The 22,496-nt window shown below is 37.1% G+C and overlaps 1 protein-coding gene across 2 annotated transcripts in view; it reads left to right on the forward strand.

Annotated features, from left to right (window-relative positions):
• The window catches only part of ubr3 (ubiquitin protein ligase E3 component n-recognin 3), a 43,033-nt gene that overhangs the window by 2,890 nt on the left and 17,647 nt on the right, over positions 1-22,496 (forward strand). The window contains exons 2-30 of one of the 2 annotated variants that reach the window (XM_028435343.1): positions 1,217-1,356; positions 1,580-1,732; positions 2,304-2,459; positions 2,999-3,039; positions 3,311-3,377; positions 3,711-3,841; positions 3,987-4,215; positions 4,442-4,621; positions 5,352-5,485; positions 5,639-5,725; positions 5,807-5,872; positions 5,958-6,047; positions 6,136-6,264; positions 6,338-6,390; positions 6,477-6,610; positions 7,282-7,367; positions 7,455-7,596; positions 8,421-8,517; positions 10,671-10,812; positions 11,093-11,197; positions 11,263-11,433; positions 13,033-13,065; positions 14,445-14,890; positions 16,283-16,371; positions 17,984-18,133; positions 18,676-18,809; positions 19,237-19,347; positions 19,546-19,746; positions 20,549-20,685. In XM_028435343.1, coding sequence (XP_028291144.1) covers positions 1,217-1,356; positions 1,580-1,732; positions 2,304-2,459; positions 2,999-3,039; positions 3,311-3,377; positions 3,711-3,841; positions 3,987-4,215; positions 4,442-4,621; positions 5,352-5,485; positions 5,639-5,725; positions 5,807-5,872; positions 5,958-6,047; positions 6,136-6,264; positions 6,338-6,390; positions 6,477-6,610; positions 7,282-7,367; positions 7,455-7,596; positions 8,421-8,517; positions 10,671-10,812; positions 11,093-11,197; positions 11,263-11,433; positions 13,033-13,065; positions 14,445-14,890; positions 16,283-16,371; positions 17,984-18,133; positions 18,676-18,809; positions 19,237-19,347; positions 19,546-19,746; positions 20,549-20,685 — 3,834 coding nt within the window. The remainder of the gene's footprint in view (positions 1-1,216; positions 1,357-1,579; positions 1,733-2,303; positions 2,460-2,998; positions 3,040-3,310; positions 3,378-3,710; positions 3,842-3,986; positions 4,216-4,441; positions 4,622-5,351; positions 5,486-5,638; positions 5,726-5,806; positions 5,873-5,957; positions 6,048-6,135; positions 6,265-6,337; positions 6,391-6,476; positions 6,611-7,281; positions 7,368-7,454; positions 7,597-8,420; positions 8,518-10,670; positions 10,813-11,092; positions 11,198-11,262; positions 11,434-13,032; positions 13,066-14,444; positions 14,891-16,282; positions 16,372-17,983; positions 18,134-18,675; positions 18,810-19,236; positions 19,348-19,545; positions 19,747-20,548; positions 20,686-22,496) is intronic. The other variant, XM_028435344.1, reaches the window with a different exon arrangement.

Raw genomic sequence — 22,496 nt, forward strand, 5'->3', positions numbered from 1 at the left:
ATTAATCAGTGATGGCTAAAATCAGACCGATTAATCGGGCTCTGATGGTTGTGCTTAAGAAACAGGGTGTCTGACCTGGAATGATGCAGTAGTTTTGGGAGTGATCAGGTCGGGCAGAGGAACAGGTGACGTGTAGCTGATCAAAGAGGAGGCCTGGAGAGACCAGGTTAAGATGGTTTTTTACATGTGATGACGTTGTCCAATATAGCCACAACCTCTCTTCAGAGGATGTTTGAGATTGAGCTGTCAAACAAGAGACGACTACAGATAAGGTTTATCGATGTAGTAAAGAGCTTAAAGACTGTTGGTGTTTGTTTGCAAAGATAATGGAGAAGATGAGATGAGGACCTGTGACCATCCAGTGTGGTGTCTGTTTGTTCCATGTTATCTCCTCCATGTTCCCCAGGTTCCTCTCACACTCTGAGAGCTTATCTGTATTGGGTCTCTAAATTGTGTATAGGAGATAATTCGTGTGGGAATAGGATGTCTTGCTTCACGTTTTAGACTATCCAGGGTCTACAACAGCTCGATGTCAGCTGGGATAGGTGTCATCATCAGAGTCCTGCAAACCTGCACAGGATAGAGCAAGAACAAAAGATACATGACTTAATTAATTACTAAATAAACACCTCATTGCTTCCAGGTCTCCATATTATAAATACAGAAGTGTTGCTTAATTCTCTTAAGGTTTTTTTTAATATCAGACACTAAGACATTTTTTGTACCTCCTTTATCTCGAGCTATAAGTTGTGTGTAAGGATTAGAATTTTACTTTCAGGCAATCCATCTGATTTTTGTTACCTATACAATCAAATTTTTTTGTGGCAGTGAGAAATATCTGTCTGGTTCTGGCCATATCGGTCGACTGAAATGGGATTTTCAATGGCCGATACCGATTTAAAAAAAAAAAAAAAAAAGTAAAATTCAACCGATGGCTGATATTTGAGGCCGAAATTCTTTTTTAAAAACACATTGATTATGAAAGACAATTGAACGTAACATAATCAGCAACAATGTAATGAAGGTGTTCTGGCTCATAATAATACCACATAGAGCGTCAAGCTAAGCCACGCCTTAATATCTTTTTGCTACAAAGCTAAAGAACCATTAAAAAAAAAAAGCTGTTTAAGATTATACATATTTGGAATTATTAGACAATACGTATGTCTTTGCCACCAACCAATCTTCAATCCATTTTTTTCCCTATCCACAACAGTTTCTGCCGACGGCATCGGTTGAGAACTGGAGAAAACATACCTTCAATACCTCGAGACCTTCTTTTGATGTCTGAGATGGTTCTTCCTCGCTTTATCTTGTGTATCATACAATACCTCAGAGATGGATACGTTGAACCAGGTAAATACAATCATCACAGGTCTTAAAATGAAGATGTTTTCCCCTTTGTCTGTGTAAAAATCTGATTGTTTAATCAGTGCTATTTTTCCCTTTTCACATCACATGGCTGTGCTGGGGCTTTCATAATGCAAAACAAAGTGCACTGTTCATGTCAGATTCCAGCGTTAAAAGTGTTTGAGGTTCTGTCCCTCAAATACTTTTATCTCTTATCTTGTTTCACCAGACACATCTACTGAGAGAGACCTACAGAAGGTTCTGCAACAGCTTGAGCCTCAGATCTCTTTCTTGGAGGAGCTCACAAAGATGGGAGGAGCAATGAGGACCGTGTTGACAAAGATCTTGACCAATCAACAAACATTCAAAGAGTTAAGCATGGGTATGTATTATGGTATGCGTTATGACATGATTCATAATGATCAAACTCTAACTCACCACCTATTTTGGTGTTGTCTTGGAAGAATTTCTTGAATCGTTTAGCTTTTTATGTGTTTATTGTTTAAACATTAAAAAATTAGCTAGCATTTGAATTAAACTAGCATTTCCATTAAGCTAGCATTAGCCCAGAAATAGCAACAACCTAGCATTAGCATTAACATTAACTGCTCTATTTATATTCTAGTTTTTAATGTTATCAGTGTTTTTAATTTTTATTCATGTACCCCATGACAATTTTTGTACCCCTGAGTACCCGTACCCCACTTTGGGAACCTAAGCCATAGAGAATTAATGCTCCTCCTATAAGACAAATGTGTGTTAAACAAACCTGGCGATCACAAGTTGCTCCTATTCAAAAGCTGCCAATAATAAGGTAAACTCTGAATAGAACTTTATGAAAACACTAAAACTGATCATGACACTATTTGCTGTGAGGAGTTTGTAAATATTGTCATGCTTGATAACAGATGGACTTTAATTGCAGACATTGATTTCTTCTATAATGTTTTTAGGCCAAGAAGACAATTTGCATGCTAAAAAGAACTACGATAAGTATCTGTCGGCATTGAAGAATTCAGGTCTGGTTTCTGTGGAGGAGAAAGCCCAGGGTGCTACAGCTGATATCATTGTTGGAGCTGAGGGAGGTGCTGTTGCCATGGCTCTGTTAGGTAAGGCCATTCATTCTGTCATTATTTAGATTTGATCAAAAATTAGATTAGATTTCTCCTACTTAGAAATAATCGCTATATTTGTCATGTCATACACACGCTGGTATGATGGACTGACAAAGTTCTGTGTCAAAAACGTCACTTTGGAACGACTCATAGTTCCCAATGGGGTTATTAATCACCATAATTTGGCGATTTGATTCCGAGTATTGAAGTCAATTACAAACTGATTTTCTAATACTAATGATTGATTTGATTGTTGCTGATTATTAATCTTCAATTTACCATCATTCAGCTGCTGAATTTTTTGAGTGACACCTCACAGCACCTTCAATATTGTGTAGTGTAATTGAAATAAAAATAGCATCATGGTTTATTGATTTTCTGTTTTTCCACTATCCCTAGTTACCCACTGGATATATTTATTAACTTCTGTTGTATGTGTTTTTCTGTAGAAGTGACAAATATTATATATATATATATATATATATATATATGTGTGTTGGATGCTGTTCCTGACTTGTTTTTTTAAATTCTAGGAACTACGGGACCAGGAAGTCCAGATGAGTCTGGCAAAGAGGTATGGACTAATATGATACCTAGAGAAAACGATTTAAACATCATAGAAATTAAATGTTATTAATATCATATATTTTTTACTATGTCTGAAATATGTCTGTAGTGTCCAGTTTATTTATTTATTTTTTTAATAATTAATGTGGTTAAAATGGAATGTGAATTTTAAACCTAATAACTCCGAGAAACATTTACTACTGAAATCGATTTGAACAGATCTGCATTCACCATTAAAAATAAATGTTCATTATTGTCATTTGGATTTTTCTTTATAGGACGATCAAGACGGAGGACAATCAGTCGGTCAAAGAAAAAGGGTCAAGCTGAGTAGCAGCACTAAAGGTGGTTATTATTCAAAGACCGTGGCTCAGGTGGTAGTGGGTCGTCTTCTGATCGAGAGGTTGGGGGTTTGAATCCCAGTACCTGACTATGTGTCGAAGTGTCCTTGGGCAAGACACTGAACCCTAAGTTGCTCCCAGTGGTCGACTAGCGCCTTGCATGGCAGTCCTGTCCTATTGGTGTGTGAATGTGAGAGTGATTGGGTGAATGAGCTGATATGTAAAGCGCTTTGGGACTGCTTCAGAGTGGCTATATATTATCAAGTCCATTTACCATTTACCAAAGAAAAGGTGCTTCAAAATCACAGAAACCTAATCAAACCTTTTTTGTCTTCAGACGCTTGTGTGATTGAATCGCTAAAGCACAAGTGCTTTTTGGAAGAGTTGCTGTTTTGGACCATAAAATATGAGTTTCCACAGAAGATGGTCACCTTCCTATTAAACATGTTGCCAGATCAAGATTACAAGGTATTTCCACCAAACCCACAGTAGTGCAACACTGCACCAATAGTACTGTTCATTTGTATTTATTGTATTGTATTTAATGTTTTTTTATTTTTATAACATTGTTTTTGTTGTTGGCTTTTTTTTTCCTTTTCTTTCCCTCTGTCAGATCACCTTCACTAAAACGTTTGTTCAGCATTACGCCTTCATCATGAAAACGCTGATGAAAAGCCACGAGTCGGATACAATGTCCAACCGCATTGTGCATATCAGTGTCCAGCTGTTCAGCAACGAGGAGCTAGCTCGACATGTAACGGAGGAGTGTCAGCTGCTGGACATCATGGTCACAGTTCTCCTTTACATGATGGAGAGTTGCCTTATCAAAAGTGAACTTCAGGGTAAGAGATTATTTTCTTTACATTTGGTCGTGATTCTCTTTAATTCACTGATATTTCTGTCTCTACAAGCATAAAAACTGCCTTATTATGTCTGTAGATGCCTGAAACCGAATTCTGTGATGCATTTCCACTTTTTTGCTTCCAAGTGAACAAAATGCTTCTGCGATTGAAACGAAAATCCACACATTTGTTTCTCACTATTCACGCTATTTCCTTCTTTCTTCAGATGAGGAAAACAGTCGTCACGTTGTGGTGAACTGCAGTGAAGCCCTATTAAAGAACAACACCTACTGGCCGTTAGTCAGTGATTTCATTAACATCCTCTCACACCAAAGTGTAGCAAAGAAGTTTCTGGAGGACCATTCATTGTTGATGCTCTGGATGAGCTTTGTATCATTTTTCCAAGGTACGTCACTACTATCTATTTGATTGGAATTTGTCGCACTATTACTTCACATTTAAATGAATACAAATTGTTTAGCTTATTCTCACTGAATGTTTAAAAGCTTTGGGTTGTTCACATTTCCGAAGTGCAATAATAAATATTCTTTGCTAAAGATGAGGTTGTTAAGGTTGTTTTTTTTAATTTTTTCAAATATTTTGTAGTTGCAAAGTTTTTTTTTGTATTTCTTTGTATGTGATAGTGTTCCACTGCTTTCCCTCCTAATGTGGTTTTATTCTACATTTCTTACAATTGTTTTTGAAACACTGCAAAATAGAATTGTCGCTTTTTTTTTCTTCAAATATTTTAAATGTATTTAAATGTAAAAATTGTGCTCTGAAGTGTTAAACTCTGTCACCAAGCTTGAATGGTGGGTTGATGCTTCTCATTTGCCATGCACCACAATCCTAAAAATAAATGCTAACTTGAATAGTAGGCTCTAAGTATCCTCTTGCTGACACAGTGTTGCTATTACACTGTAGCCATGTGCACTGCACTTCATTTGTTGTGGTAATCCACCTTTAACAGAAATCTAGAGCTAAGTCATGTGTGCTATGGACTGTTTTAAAGTCATTTTAGCAGGTGCATGATCAATCTTTGTTGTGTTATTCATTTTTTGTATACCTTCATAAGTATTAAGAATTGTGTATCATGTTAGGATGGGCCTAACAGTTCCATTGATTCTTGCTGTTAGGTATGAACCTGAACAAGCGGGAGTTGAATGAACATGTGGAATTTGAGTCGCAGACATACTATGCAGCGTTTGCAGCAGAGCTCGAGGCTTGCGCACAACCAATGTGGGGTCTTTTAACACACTGCAAAGTCAAAGTAAGCCCTATATTTGCTTTCACACTAACGCTCCTTTTTATTCTGTCAGTTTCTCACTAACTTTATTGGTTGATATTTTCGGCCTCCAGTGCAAAGGTCTTTAGTAATTTGAACTTAAACTGAATTTAAACACAAGTTAATTTATTTCAACAGGAGACACAGGAATATACTAAAACTGTGGTCCGATACTGTTTGGAGACTCTGCAGATCTGGTTTGATGCCATTGGCTTCATTGATGAGGTATATTGCAACTCATTACTGCTGTAATACCTGGAAATGGTCTTCTTTCAGATCTTACAACTCATTGTGTGTTTTTGATAGCCTGCCCCAAACCAAGTGACATTTCACCTGCCTCTGCACCGCTACTATGCCATGTTCCTCAGTAAAGTAAGTCAAACCGTTGTAACTCTTAATCCATAATTCATTATTGGGCATTTTAGTTAATGTTAAACATTTGGTTGATCGTGCAAAGGCTGTTAAATGCCAAGGTCTGGATCTGGACAGCCTCCTGCCTGACCAAGAGATGCTGATGAAGATCATGGTTCACCCACTTCAGATCCAGGTATTTAAAAAGATAGAAGTCTGTATCTTATAAAATTAAAGGTCAACCATTACACACCCATTGGTTGACTGAGTCTTTGTTGTTGCAGGCCTCCTTGTCTGAAGTTCACAGCAACATGTGGGTGAGGAATGGCCTCCAGATTAAAGGGCAAGCTATGACCTACGTACAGTCCCACTTCTGCAACTCCATGATTGACCCAGACATGTATCTACTTCAGGTAACTCTCAGCACCCACATTACCCTAAGTTACAGTTACTTTGGAATTTCACTGAACTTCTTTATCATTGCAGGTTTGTGCATCAAAGCTGGACCCTGACTATTTTATCTCAAGTGTCTTCGAAAGGTACAATATCAAGATATTTCTGTGCATCATGAAATGCTTTTATGTCAACGCTCACTAATGTAAATCTTGCATGTTTTCTGACACAGGTTCAAAGTGGTGGACTTGTTGACCATGGCGTCTCAGCACCAGAACGCAGTCTTAGACTCTGAGCAGGAGCGGCCCATGCTGGAAGGAGCGCTGACCTTCCTTGTTATTCTGACAAGCCTTCGCATTCATTTGGGTGAGCGGTCCAATAGAGAATTAATAACTTCAGCAAATAGGAGTGCTTTGGAAATGTATTTTCACATTTGTTTTGGGTTCACTTTCGACAACTGTTGGATTGTTTCTGTATTGTGGGTTATTGTTTATTTTAGATTTCAGTATTTTGAATCTGTTCCATTGTAGGACCAGAGGAATAAAAATGCAAATAAATCTTGAATTAATTCTACATTAAAGGGATATTCTGAAGTGATCGTCTGTTATAACCTTAGTTGATGATGCAGACAATATCATATTAAAATAAATTAGTCATTTTTAACAGATGCAGATTAAGCCTTTGCACATTTTACAAATTACAAATGACCAAAAATGACTTATTTTCATTTGAATAATTTCTAAAGCAGATAAAAAAGAAATCTCACTGTAATTTAGAAGGAAAATGCCAAGGAAATTTGCAAAGAGAGAAATATAATTTTCTTGTTACATCCTGTGTTACTTTTAGTGATTGGTTTTATATTTATATTATGCATGAAATAACACTGACCTTCCCATTTACAGAATAGACAAACATTTAATAAGGAATCATTGCTGCAGTCTGCCTCAGAGCCTTTGGTGGTTAAAAATATGTATTTCATTTTTAATGTGTGTTTTATAATAAAAGTTGCTTCTCTTTTTTTTCTTTTTTACTGACAGGAATGACAGATGATGAGATTCTTCGAGCTGAGATGGTTTCCCAGTTGTGCATGAATGACCGTACACACAGTGCTCTGTTAGACCTTGTATCCTTTACTGACCCAACATGTGCCATGAACAACAGCTCGAGTTAGCGTTGGTCTTTGTTTGTCCTTAAGAGGATTTGTTTTTAGATTCCTGAAAATCCCAACCCAAAGAGCGGCGTTGTTCCAGGGAGCTGTAGTTTTGAGGACATGCTCTCAGCTGTGGCTGACTTCAAAGCCCCAGTGTTTGAGCCCGGAGGCTCCATGCAGCAGGGAATGTACACACCTAAAGGTGGGAAGAGTCAGGAAAAGCCTTCAGTCTGATTGACCTTTTTAAACTCATTTGCAAAAGTGAAAAAAAATTTTTTTTTTATGATGTTGTTGACATTTTTTTATATAAGTAAAAAAAAAAAAAAATCATGTTCCGCAACATTTCATTGTATTTTGAAAAACACAACAATATAGTTCCAAATGTGAGTTGGGAAAGGCCCATTCTCCTGTAGAGGACAGGACAATTCTGAAGACAGTGAAATGATTGTTATTAAATTAATGCTTATACAAGTCAAAACAGGTTCTTCAGAAAGTTCTGAATTAAAAAAGTCATGTAAACTCAGGAAAATGCTGCAAAAGTTACTCAACACTGAATCATGACTCAGCACAAAGGCTTCAGGCAACCGATCCTTGCCAACAGGGAAAATAACAATAATAGCAGTTCATCCAAGCTGGTGCATGTGTATGAAGATATTCACTGCATGATTGATATTGTTAAAAATCATTGTTATAATATTAAAGAGAATTTTCCTGGCATGAAAACACCTATAATTTTCACACTCAAACATTTTTGTGTGTAGATTTGAAATGTATTGAAATTTAAAGAGACTTAAGACTATAAACTATACTTTTGTGCATAATCGTTTGGAAATTTTCCTAAAATCGTGCATCCCATTACAATGCTTGATGTTACTCCACAATTGTTTTAGAAAACTGGCAGCAAGAAATGGTCAGTAGCGGGACTGTTACAAGCGTAAAACACCGCTAGGGGGCGTGCTTGCACCTCTCACAAACAATGTCTCTTTGTACAGGATGTTACAACCCATTCTTCTCTTTGTAAACTAGCGGAGGTGTGGGAGAAGGAGTTTGACCCCATCATGGTCATTCTCAGGACCGTTTATCGACGTGACGTACAGTCAGCAATGGACCGATACACAGCATTGTAAGTCACAGCTTTAATCTCATTTTAGAAGTGCTTATTAGGTTGTAATAACGTATACAATTCAGTTATTTTCCTACATATTCCTTGTACTGTAGTATAAATACTGTTGGGTTTTTTAATGTTCATTCATGACCAAATCCACCTTACCCTGCTCACTTGAATGAGGTCAGTTTTTTCACCTGAAACAAGAAGATCCCTGATAAGAAAGGTCAGGGCTTCTGACATCGGGACTTGTTTCCAATTAGATAGCTGTCAGCAGAAATCAAGGTTTCAACCTGAATTGTTTTACAATTGAGGAAAGCTTTCTTTTTTCTGATTGTGTACAGATGTCCCAGCAGAGGTGAAGGACAAGCTTGAGAGAGTTCATTTTCTTTAAGGTTGCAGGGACTTGTGATCATGCCAATTATACTGAGAACCTTTTCACAATGTGCTTCTGTATTTGAGATGGCACTGGGGAAGATAGCCCCTCTGGAATTAGACGTTAGGCTTCTCCTTTTGTCGTAAATTTAGTTCGCGGGGGATGGGTCCCTGGTGTAGTTAATTGATCTCTGCTCAGATGCAGCGTGCCCTAAAAATAACACATTTATCTGACATTTTGAAACTGCTATTACTACCTTAAGTGTCTGATACCAGCCTTACGTTACTTATTCAGTCTGAATGTGATGGATTGCTTGTCAGAATCCCTTTGGCTCATATAATAATGAGCTCATCATTAGTATTACAATATCGCCACACAGTGATTTACAGTGAGCTGTCTTGCTTAAAGTAAATGGTATCATGGAGTGATTTATGCAAAATAATGGAGGAAATATTTTACACAAACTTGCCCAATCATTTTTTTTTTTTTTTGGGAAGAGATGACTCCATCATGGGGAATCTTGATAAACATTTTTTTAGAATAATGGTAACGGCAGAAAAGAAAAACATCACAAGAAGATGGACAAAGTGAACCTCCTACAATAAGCCAATGGATAGACAGTGAATGAATTATATCAAATGGAAAAATTGTTTATTCACTTAATTTACAAATGGATACATTTACACAGATGTGGACAAAATGGGTCTCCTTTATGGATAAGATGAAAAATATTGGGAAGAGGACTGACTGACTGACAAGAAGCACAGGTTGTCCTCGTCATTAGATACTGTATAGAAAACAATGAGCCTGAATGGCAACACCTTAAAACTATCAGAATGCCTCCCTGGAAAAGTGTTACAATTTTATTTCATTATATTGTATTATTGTTATTATTTTCTTATTTTGGTGTATTTTATACATCCCAGTGTTGACAATAATGAAAAAAAAAAAAAAAAGAGAAGTATTGAGTTCTTGTTGTATTTGGTAATTGAAAATTGCAAATTGCATTGTAATTGTAGGAGTTCTTATTGTTATTTTTCTTCCGCAACTTGCTTAGTCTTAGAACTCCTCCTAGGCTATTAATGCAGCACTAATGACACGTATATCCTCTCATAGGGGCAATGTCAAAGATGTGCAGTCAACCTTTTTTGGAGCCAAAATGTCAAGGTCGCTTCGAGTGTGAAAAAACAAATTTTCCATATCTCGACGAATATTTATTTATTCATTTCAATGCTTACATTTATGAAAAGCTCATCTCAAATTGAGTATTTTATTTAATTGGATCGAAGCTGTACGACCCATCAGTAAAAAGATTGGTAGGGGTAAAATTTCATGATGTCACAAAAAATAATATAATAATTTTCTATAACTTGGCCACAAATTGAGATATAGTGCTCAGACTGGTCCCATTGAACAACATTTTCTTTCAATGTGTGACCTTGACCTTCATTCAAGGTCATATTTAAGGTCAAGGTCAGTCTTCTGTTTTTCTTGCATTATTAGTTTCAATTTAATTAGTAAAAAAGAACAAACTTGTCAACAAATCCAGATAGTCATTTTTGCTAATTTTTTAAATTTTCAATTGCAAAATGTGTATTCACCTTGTGAATACAGGTCTTGCTTAGTTGTATTTAAAATGGCTCAATCTTGTTATAACTGTTTTACAACCAACATGTACAGCAACAAATACATATGTAAAATGTATGTATGCACTGCAGTACTCTGGGGAAAAACACCATTTATATATATATGTGGTTTTTTTTTTTTAATCTTCCTTCTTTGCATTTGAACTTAGTATGAAGCAGTTTGGCATTCACACCGGCAACCCGTGGCCCCCTTATAAGGAGAGGACTCCTCTGCACCCCTGTTACAAAGGTCTAATCCGGCTGTTGCACTGCAAGACATTGCACATTGTGATATTCACGCTACTATACAAGGTGAGCTAATCATGCATAAAATCAACACTGTAGTGCATTTCAGTTTATACGCTTAGGCCTGTGTCAATAGTATAATGTGATATTGCCAAGTGGAAAAGGAGAAAAACAAAATGCTTTACACCTCAATTGATGTCATTGATATGTAACAATGTGTCTTTCTATTATAATTTGATCAAGGCGATAATCATGTTTTGTGTAGATATGAATAGGAATTTTTACATTTTGTGACCTTAAAGTATTATGTTTATCAGCTGAACTTAAGCATTTAATTTCTGTTCAGATATGGATGGATCATCAGAACGTGTCTGAACATGTGCTCTGCATGGTGCTTTACCTTATCGAGCTGGGCCTGGACAACCAAGTTCAAGACAACAAAGGGGATGAGGTAAGATCTGGTTTTCTCTCTGGAGACTTCTATTCCCTAAATAGGCAACTTTCTTGTGCTTCTAGGAGCCGTGCATTGAGGAACACTGCCATGACAGTTGGTTCCCAGGCACCAATCTCCTCTCCAATCTGCACCATATCATCAACTTTGTCAGGGTTCGTGTCCCTGAGACAGCTCCTGAGGCAAAGAGAGAAGACTTTCCCAGCACCAGTGCTGAGGCTTCTGCCTATATTCAGGTATAATACAACAAAAAACACAAGCCTGAACTACAATTAAATGGTGGTAATCCAATAAACCTTAAATCAAATGTGAAGTTCCTGCCCAGGGACCATAGCAGAAACTAATCTAAATGCTCAACTCCTTTCCTCAGATGTCTTATAGTGGAGCTTTGATTTCATAAATGAGTTATTTTTGTTATACAAACTGCTTTGATCTTTGTCATAATCATCATTAACCACAATTATTTTTGATTGGTTTAAAGTGTTTTTGTTCACTACAAGGTTTCATGACTTTTTGCATCAACAGTCCTATTTTTACTACAGTCAGAAAATGATGATCACAAAATTGTTATTTTCAAATCTGTTATGTAAAAACAAATGATCTTAATTTGTCATTGAACTACGGCAGTTGCATATCAGAAGAGGTAACAGATGGCATTGGTAGCATGTTTCCTTTTGTATTAAATGACTTGTTCATTAGGTTCATTAATTACTGAATAGGATTATTATTATGAACTTAAATTTTTTTGTAGTACGAGCAGCATGTTTTGGTAATGTCCCAAACCGCAGATCAAATGTTACTGTGGCTACACGATAAACTAAATGTGATGAGCACCAGTGTGTTGTAATGAGAGCATCATTTCCACCAACGGTCTGATATGAAGGCCCCAGCTTTGATATTAGACTTTACCTTTTTTTTGGCTCTCGTCCCATTTGCTCGCAGAGATAGGCTGTGGTTAATGACCTGTGTGATGACAAACCATCAGAGAGCTATTGGGATGTTAAAAGTCTCACCTCTAGGGGAAACTGCCACATTGTTGTTCCACTAATACTCTTGGCAGTTAAGCACTGGTCTAAACTGCTAATTTAGTAGGAATATCTTTCCTTACTCATTGTGTTGAGCTTTTAAGTGAAGATTAATCACCAGTACTGTAAATCCAATCGGGGTGTGTATTGCCTGGCATCTGGCGATATCATTCGTATCCCGATACATAGGTCACGATACGATATATCCCGATATTAAAATGATTTTTTTTTTTTTTTATATATATATATGTATATGTATAAACAACTAATCTGTAAATTTGTACACCTTCATGAGAACATTATGTATGAAATATGTTTTGACATATTTTACACTCAAAACATTGGCTTTAACATGCCATGTGCCAGCAACTTAAAATAAAAATAACATATAATCTTCCTGTGGCTTTTAAACCAACTTTGACTGTAGTGCAACATGACTTTAGTGCAACTTAACTGAGGTACAGTATATGCCTAGAACAACAAATAAATGCAGAAATTTAGTACTTTCTTTTAGATTTAAAAAAAACAAACAAAAAAAAAACTCAAGCTGGTCAACATGCCCAGGATTCAGCGCACATCTTTTTGCAGTTACAATGTCTCCTGCAGTGGAAAAGACGTTCCTGGTTAAAGAAAGGTAAAAAAAATTGATATGGATTCATTTTGAATCAATCCCAGAATAACACCCCTAAAATCCAACTTAAAAGATACTGTTAGCCCTCAAATATTTTAGAAATATCACCTAAAAAGGTTGTATTGTCAGACTTATGCACCATCAGTATTATTGCTCATTTTACTGTCCTTGTTCCACAGAATTCCAGGCGTCTTTCAGGGAATTGGAGAGAGGTAGTTGTCTGCACTGATGCTTTGGATGTCACTTATAGCAGAATCTTTCTTAATTAATTTTCTTTTTTTTTTTTGAATCATGAAAAAAGTTCTCTGCACATATTAGTTTAATGCTCCTCAAAGGAGGTGATGCTGTGATGTGTGTATTGCTGCGCTTCAGCAGTTCTCCTCCTGCTTGACTTCTGAAACTAATTACGTGTGTAATGCAGGTTTGGGCTAAATGCTTTTTAACCGCATGTCACGATGATTGATGTCGCCTGACTACGCCGTATGATGTATGTTTATTTAACGGTGCAGCTCTGGCTCTTTCTGTCAGGTCAGGTCATGGCAATCCTTTAGCTTGCTCATGGGCCTTATGTGATAATTGGAATTTTTTTTCCAGGCAATCCAGTCATTTTGAGCACTATCAGTAAATGTATTCATGACATGCCAGAGGAAAATATGCACTCAATTACACCTTTATGTGAATTGTTCCTCTCAGCATATGGTAATAATGCACCTCTGTGATCTCTTCAAGTCCATCAAAGTATTTATGAGTTCATTTTTAAGGAAATCGTTGAAACAATAACTTGCAAACAGTCAGTTTCTGTAGTTTAATGCTCTATAACCTAGGTTCTTAAAGTGGGGTATGCAAATTGTCATAGGGGGTACGTGGAAAAATAATTAAAAACAGTGTGACAAAATTGGGAACTCGAATATAAATGGACCAGCAGTCAGGAGCCTCCATGCATTGCCACAAATAACACATTGGCTTTGGTAAGACTACCCTCTAGTGGTGACAGAAAAACTATCTCATCAAAAAAGAGAAAATATGGTGAGAGCTTCATTGCTTTGTGCTAGCAAAACATACTTGATGCCCTTTGCTACCATATATATGGATTTTCAGCTTTTACAAACATGAAAACAAAATACAGAAAAAGACTTTGTGTAGAGAACAACTCAGACTCAAACATTGCAGAATGATGCAGTTGTATTTCACAGTTTCAGGTGATAAATATGATGTATTACTGGTATATGTTCAATCAACAAATGTTAGGTAGATTTCTTTTTATTCTGTATTATTCCTCAACAGGATTGGTAAAATTCAAAGATAAATTTCATTTTAGGGATACATTGTATATGACATTACATTATTATGTTTTTAAGTGTGCAGGAGTAGGGGTACATGGCTTTAGGTTAAATCTCTGAAGGTGTACAGGACTGTGAAAAGTTGGGGAACCACTGCTCTATACCACCAATAAATTGCTCATGGAGGTTTCTTTTTTCAAGGGTTCAATCAATGTGTGAAACTCAACAACAGTGATACAGTATTTTACCTACGAATTAAACCAATTGGTAGTCTTCGATACATGTAAAATGAATTTCTTGTGGTTTGCCAGAACATGCGTGAAGCTCAGGTGTTCAGCTTGGTGGCCGAGCGCAGAAGAAAGTTCCAGGAGATTATCAACCGCAGCACCACTGAGGCCGCCCAGGTGGTGAGGCCCAAAAGTTCCTCCACACGCTGGGTTCCACCAGGAACTCCTCCACAGCTGGTCACTGAGATCCTAGAGATCCGAGAGAGCATGCTGTCCCTCCTCCTCAAGCTGCACCAGAAGTTATCATCCAAGCAGAACTCCCTCTCCGCGTCCTGGTTGGAGGATATGGACACCAGCCGTCTCGCCCACGGAGATGGCATCACGGCCATCGAGCGCATCCTCACCAAAGCAGCTTCACGCAGCTGTCAGATCCAACGTAGCATCCAGGACATTTGTGGAAAGGTGTGTCCTCCAGTACCACCAAAGAAGAACAGTCCCACAGACAAGAAGACCATGGATAAAGAGGAGAGGTAATGCACACATGCATTTTCAAATGTATTTAGGAAATGTTGGTTTTCTCCAAATCTGCTCTGCAACGTCATAATTTCCAATATCTTAATACACGTGTCAAACTCAAGGCCTGGGGGTAAAATCTGGCCCTTTAGAGCATCTAATTCAGCCTGCACAACAAAGGAAAATTTACAGAAAAAACATGAATCATTGTGTAAGTTACAAAATCATTCATTTGTAGCTAGAAAAACAATTTAAGCAAATCCTGCAAATTTGCTTAAATTATTCTACTAAATGAAATAGCAATTATGCATATTATCAAGGAAATATAAGTAATTTAAGTTTAGGTCACTTATTGCTTGGATATTGTGTGTCTCTTATATACTTTGTGTAATTTAAGACCTGAAAGTGCAAACTAAAGCACATTAATATTGAAATTACTCTTTTTTTTCCTGCCTAAAATCTGTGGCCCACTTGAGATCAAACCAGTCTGTATTTGGCCCCTGAGCTAAAATAGTTTGACACCCCTGTCTTAATGCAATAGCATACATCCCCTTTCTCTTTTTAACCTGTAAATATACATTACCTAATATTATATACATTTATTATTATTTAATGATGATGGAATAGGCTATAACTTTTTGATAATGGTTTACTTTTTGGGGTTGGTTTCACCGCATTTACACAAATTCAAGGCAGAGCCTCCCTTATTTGCATGAGCTACAACGGTTTCCAGGGCAACAATCAAACGGGGATGTGGTGGACAGCTGCTCGAGCTGAAAAGCCCCTTCTTCAGGCCGGTTGTTGACACCCCTGAAACATGATTGGAAACTGCTGAGCTGTGACGGATCCTGTCAGCGTTTGTTTATGTCCTCCTATTAGGGACTTAATCTACAGTCTGGTCTCAGCCCTTTTGTCTGCAGAGTGAGGCAAGTCGCACGTAATAGTTGAACAGCCGAACCTCTGAGCGATACTGCCTTGTTGGAATCGGATATCGCCTGTTTATGTGACAGCATCCCAAGTACAGGAATGAATTTGCAGAACATGCTTGGCACAGGAGACACTCATGTGAGATGAGAGGCCGACTAGAAAAAGGGGAAGGGTGTCATCTAAATGACATCAAAGACACCATAACATATTATTTCAAAAAAGAAGACAAAATGAACTTGCTGGAATTAAAAATGTGTGATGTTCTTTTAAAGATTTTGTGAAAATGTAGTTTTTTAAAAAGCTAAATAAATAAAGTTTCTTTTTCAAACTTAATGCAAAATACTTCGTGTGATTAACGAATGACAAAAAGCTCTTTTGCATGTTTTCCCCTAATATAATCTAAACAGCTGTTTTGAACACCTCAGTTTGATTCTAAATTCACAATTGGTGACAAGTTTCTTACCAGCTGCTCATTCTTGCAGGCGTCAGCGGGCCAGAGAGAGACAGCAGAAGCTACTCGCTGAGTTCGCCTCCAGGCAGAAGAGTTTCATGGAAACAGCCATGGATGTTGGTAAGAAAATCCCAGCCCACCTTTTTCTTTTTTAATCCATTTTTTATTATTTTCAAAAAAGTTCATAGTGTTGTGTGTACTTAGAAGCTACAGCTAGTTTACAGAAAGGAAAGATTACTTGCATAAAGCATGCAGAATTAAGTTGCAACAAAGTATGCGTAGATCAAAAGTAGAGTAAAATGCACCCCATCCAACCCATAGCCAGAGACCCCACCCGAGGACCCCTGAAATGAACTCAAAAGGAAAAAATTATGGACGGAAAAAAGAAAGCAGTAAAGCTAATTCACAGTATGGCTTTAAGAGTTCCTATGGTATCATCAAAATGATACAAGTCCACGTTTTTCTACATGTTGGTCCAAACAAAATTCAGCAAGACAAATAATGTTTGCAAAGTCGTCGCTTTGATTGCAGGACAAACTGCTGGAGCAAAAAGGTTATAGTTTTATAAGTCTGTTTAAATGAATTGGTTGTATATTGTAGTATTGCTTGTGAGGTTTTTGTCTTGATATTTGTAAAACTTCTCATTCATTTTTCATTTCATGCCTAGTATTTCTGTTGTGTGGACCTTGTAAAAACTGAAACCACACATTGAATATCTTGGTTGAAGGACTTTCTATGATATGGGACACAGGGTCGAGTCCTTGAATCTGGTCTCCGCAGGCCGTTTTTTGAGAAATCGAGAGCAAGGTGACGCAGTGGGACTTTGCGTGGTTGCCAGCTGTGAGGGCACACAGGATCTGAGCACTAATGGTAGGTCAGAGTCCCAGGGCCGACTCTGACACAGAACAGTTAACGGATGAATAATAGCTGTTGTGCTGAACTCTGATCTGAACTATTTCTGCTCAGACTTTAGATGCAATACTGCAACTCAGTTAGCAAAGTATATAAACTGGCTTTATAATGTTTGGACACAAATAAAGAAAGTAGAGTAGGGAATATAACTATAGTTTATATAATTAATGTTAACCATCAGTGACCCCAGTTCTCCTGAATTGAGGCTGTTTATTCAAAATTTCTTTTAAATTACAAAATAGTTTTAACGGAATTCAATTTCTACTGCCGTTGCTGCACTTGGTCTTTGTTTGCCTTCCCATTCGTGCTACAGTGGACTCAGATTGCTTGCGGCTAAAGCAGTAGCTTTGACATCTAATGCAAACTGCTTTCATTTCCAGGAAACACTGACCTCTCCGGAGAGCACGCTTTAACAAAAAAACTATAAATCAATTTCTGACATAGCTTGACATTGCTGCTCCCTTCCATGTTGCTCCTATCAAATATTGTTCTTAACAGTTAAAACTTACTTCACTTTACTAAAAAAATTATATTTCTGTGCAGTTTCAATTAGGCTTTACCCTCTTTAGTTTATAGATGTCCGTCATTGCTTAACTGTGTCGTATGTGCTTTAAACTCAAGTCATGTAACCAAAGAAATTGATCCCTCCATAATGTTTTTTAACTGGTTGTATAAACACTTATTTACTCTGTGCTAAACATTTAAATACCACAACCCGAACCCTTCTTATTACCACAATAGTGGAATTCAGTTTAAAATCATTGCCAAGTTTTTGTTTAGGCTATTTTTCACTCCTCTTTCTTTCCTTTGTTTGTTTCAGAATCTCCAGAGACGGAGTCATCCATGGATTTTGGAGCGTCAGAAGTAATGGAGTCTGAGATCCTTTATGACTGTGTGATCTGCGGCCAGAGCGGACCCTCGACTGAGGACCGACCCACAGGATTAGTTGTTCTTCTTCAGGCATCCTCTGGTATTGCTGACAACTTGCTCTCTCCTATCAGGATCAGAAGGATTAGATCTGTCTCCCTGCTTTAACACAACTGACTGCATTGAGAACTGACTTAATCTTAATCTACATCAGTGTTTCCCAAATTTTATTGCCCCATGTACCTCTTAACCTTTATTTCTTATTGCAAATACCCCTGAACTCATTTTACACATTATTTGTGCCTGCAGGCTCGTCTAAACTTCTTCCTGTGTCTCGTTCAACGTTCACTTTGAATTTAGGGCTTTTTATTCATTTATTTCTGATGTTTTGTTTGTTTTAGAATTTGAACTTCACCTTTTGGTGTATTTGAAAGAGTTGTGCCACAAATCTGTGTGCATGTAAAAAAAAAAAAAATCTAGAACGTTAAAAAATAAACTGACAAATGTTTCTGTGTACCTCCTGAGAAGGTTACACGTACCCCAGCTTGGGAACCACTGATCTACATCATAAAGACCTAGATGGCTAAGATTATACAGATACAGTTCAATAAGTCACCAATACTGACAACTGTGACTTTCTTTCAGTGCTCGGGCACCGTTGCAAGAGCCAGGAACCAAAGAATCTACCCACCAGCGATGAGGAGCATATATACCCTGCAGACACATGTGGTGCAGCTCATGATGTCAGACTTACGTTAATGCAACGCTTCTTCAAAGATGTAGGTCCCTCACAGAAACCGTTGTTTGCTTATATACAATCGTAAACATGATTGAAGGAATAATTTTAGGATTAATGCCTTTACATCTTCCGAAGTCATGAACAAAGGATGTTTAACTTTTGTACATTTTAAGTGAATACTGTATATAGTGACATAAAGCCTATCTTTATAAAGTGCTACACTATTAGATTAATTGGGTAATATAATTACATATTAAGAATATATTATATTTGCTCTTGTTTGCTACTTCATTTATTTGGATATCATTTTATTTTAGTCATAGTTTTTGATAAGATTTTTCACGTTAAAGAAACGTGACTACTTTTCTTAATAAACTACTGTAAGCACACACCCTCCTCAAAGTCAAATGCCCTAAAAGACATAAGCATACCTTAATGGATGTGGTTTTTCTTTTCTGATTCTGCAGAGTTCCTGCCTGCAGTCGGTGTCAATAGGTTGGGATGGAGGTGTCTATGTTCAGACCTGTGGACACACTTTGCATATAGATTGCCACAAGTCATACATGGAGTCCCTGCGGGTGAGGAAGAAGACTCTCTTTGTATTTAGAATTGATTCGTTGATTGTGTGAGAATCTACAGTTGTTCTAACATTTCTCCAGCCCGGTGAAATGCAAGTTTGTAAATGGGGAGTTGAAACATTTCATTTTCTCTAGCTCAAAAAATTGTTTTGTAAAAAATTAAAAAGACCTATTCTGTATCTTTTTTTTTTACTTCAGAATGACCAGGTCCTCCAGGGTTTCTCTGTTGACAAGGGTGAGTTCACTTGCCCACTGTGTCGGCAGTTCGCCAACAGTGTGCTTCCTTGTCGCCCGGGTCGTGGCACAGAGGGCGGGGCCTGGCACTCACCTACCAACAAGAAAACATGTGTGCTTGTAAAGGAGGTGGAGGATCTTCAGGAGAAAATGGGCCATTTCCCAGTAAGTTTTTCAACCAGTCAAGACTATCTTAATAAAGGGCGTCCCATTTGTAAATTTCAGTAATGCTCTAAAACATTACCAGCAGGTGGCAGCAAATATTATTCAGAAAACCAGAATCAAAAAAGTTTATTTTGCCAAGTACAGTTTTAAAAAAAACAGCACAGGAAATTTGACTCGGTATTCGGTGCGCAGAACAGAAAAAATAAAACACAAGCCAGTAACGGTGATAATAATAATGATGATAGGGCTAAAGGGTATATAGAGGATCAGGATAAAGGATAAACTATTTCTTTTTTTGAAGATAAAAAATAAATAAATAAACATATAAACAGATCAACAAAAAATGTCATTGTTGATCTAGAAAGGTTGGAAAAGCAAGATAAACAACTGTAATGGTTCTTTGCAATGGAATTGAGGGTGAAACACTTTAGCTTTTCAACGTAATTCGATGAATGGAGCGTAGCACGGTCACACATGCAGTAACTTTTCTATGCCTGATATAAGCAATTCTACATCTCAGTAATTTTAAAAACATTGTGCTTGGTGATAAATACAATAGAGAATTGCAAGTGTCAACAAACTATGTTAACTTTGGAGAAATCAGAAGAAATAGCTGTATTTAAAGGCAAAATAAACTACAAAAATCAGATTACTTTTGTCAGAAATGCATATACTAAGTCTTTGGGCCTCAAGTGTTGTTTATGTAGGTGTAGTTTTATTTTTTCTTTAACACCTTAAAATTATTTTTTTCCCTTCTTGAGGTGACTTGTTAATTAATGTCTAAATTGCTTTAATCCCATAGACAGAGTCCAACTTGACTAAAGAGATGGAGCTTGTAATCAAAGACATCAAGAACACCACCCAGAAGAAATACATGGACTACGGCAAGAACCCTGGCTCTCCAGACAACGATTTCCTCTTCATGTATTCAGTTGCAAGGTAACTATGAGTGTGAATGGAAGATATGAGACTAAATGACTGGTGTCAGTGTTAATAAGGCTCATTTACACCACATGGTTTTAACTGTAGTGGAAAATATCAGGTTATGAAAAAGTTGTTCGCTCAGGCAACGACTCTTAACCGTGTGTTTTCCAGGTCAACTGAGTTTGTTGGCGTCGGCTACAATGTTCTCCAATATTTCTTTTCCATAGTCAATCAAAGTCTTTGCAAACCAGGACTTTGCACTGATGCTAAGATTCTAGCTATAATTTCTATTTGGTACACATTATTTTAGCACAGCAGAGGTTTGCTTTTGTTTTGTTTTTTACGCAATCTTAATCAAACCTCCTTTTCCTTTTGGTTGGCTCTCTATTGTGAATAGGTTAGGTGGGAGGCAGAGTTATCATTCCTGTAGAAAAGATGATCTCTTTGGACAGAAATGTAGATCTTATTTTATTTTCTGTCCCCAAAAAGAGGAGCTTCAATGTTTAATTAAAAACATTGTTCTACCCTTCAGGTGAAGATTTTAGAAAGCTTTTCATTCCGTAACACAAACACAATTTTGGTTTATTACGGTAATATCTACATGCAAAAGCTGTATATCGGACAAATAATAAGCTATTTTGTTAATATTTATCCACAAATGCTTGAGATTATTCAATGTATTTTAACAGTTACGTTTAATAATGATTTTATTATATTCTGTACAACATTTTTCCTTACTTTGATTTAAGTTGATTACATTTGTTTGTTGTTTAAATATAGATAAAATGCATAAAGAGCATTTTTACGTTTGTGGATTAAACTTTTGAACCCTTACACAGTTGTTCAATAAGTGTGTGTAATGTGTAATTATATATTTTGATATAATGTTTGTCTGGCCAAGGGTTTTGGATTAAACAGAAACATTGTACTTTGCAATTTTATATATTTGGTCACTTTCATTATAATGTACCTCAGATATTCCAGCTACTATTTTACATTCCGGTCTGTTCTTTTGTCTTTTAATGCCAGCTTCTCAGGATGAATAACATTACTCACTGATGCAAAGAGACAGTACCGTTCACACTTTATTGCCAGGAGTGTTACTCTGTTACCCTTTCAGTCGTGAAAGACACCTTGGGGTGGAATAAAAATCCAATGCCTGAGTTTCTTTTCACTTGTTTTAAATGTATGGATTACTTTGCTGTTGATTTTTCTGAAGTTGCTCAGAGACCTGTGAAAGTGCCTTTGATTTGTTTTCCTTATACTCTCCCATTCATTGCTTTCAGTTTAAACTGCAGGATTGAGTGCAAATGTAGAGCGCCCTTTTAAAATGAAATATCTAAAGATAAATAGTCTGCTTGAAGCATTGTTTAGTTATCAATGCAGCTGGAAATCACACACTTTCTGTTTTTGGTAAACAGCAAATCCACTGTGTTTGTGGTCAAATTTGGTATGTATTTCAAAAAAAATGAAATGGAGCTCCCTCCCCTACCCCATATTCAGTTTAGGGTCTATGAGTCCACGCCCCTCATTGCACACACTTTCTGAAAGTGTGACCATCGAGACCTTTTTCTCACCCAATGTCATGGTTCCCCAACTCTGCGCCCTGAACAGAACGATCCCTTGACTATGTCTGGGTGCCTGGAGGTTCTCTGAAGTTCAATGAGCAGCGCAAATTGCTCGAGTAGTGGAAAATTCTTCTGTCACAGGGGTGCTCTTATCAGCAAGAGCCAGATGGAGCTTCACCGTGGCTACATTATCTATGTGAAATTGCTTTTTCTTAGAGGAAACCAAAGGATTTGCCCCCTCCTTTTTTTGGCCCATTG

The sequence above is a fragment of the Gouania willdenowi genome, chromosome 21 (genome assembly GCF_900634775.1).
Source record: "Gouania willdenowi chromosome 21, fGouWil2.1, whole genome shotgun sequence".
NCBI classification, from domain to species: Eukaryota; Metazoa; Chordata; class Actinopteri; order Blenniiformes; family Gobiesocidae; genus Gouania; species Gouania willdenowi.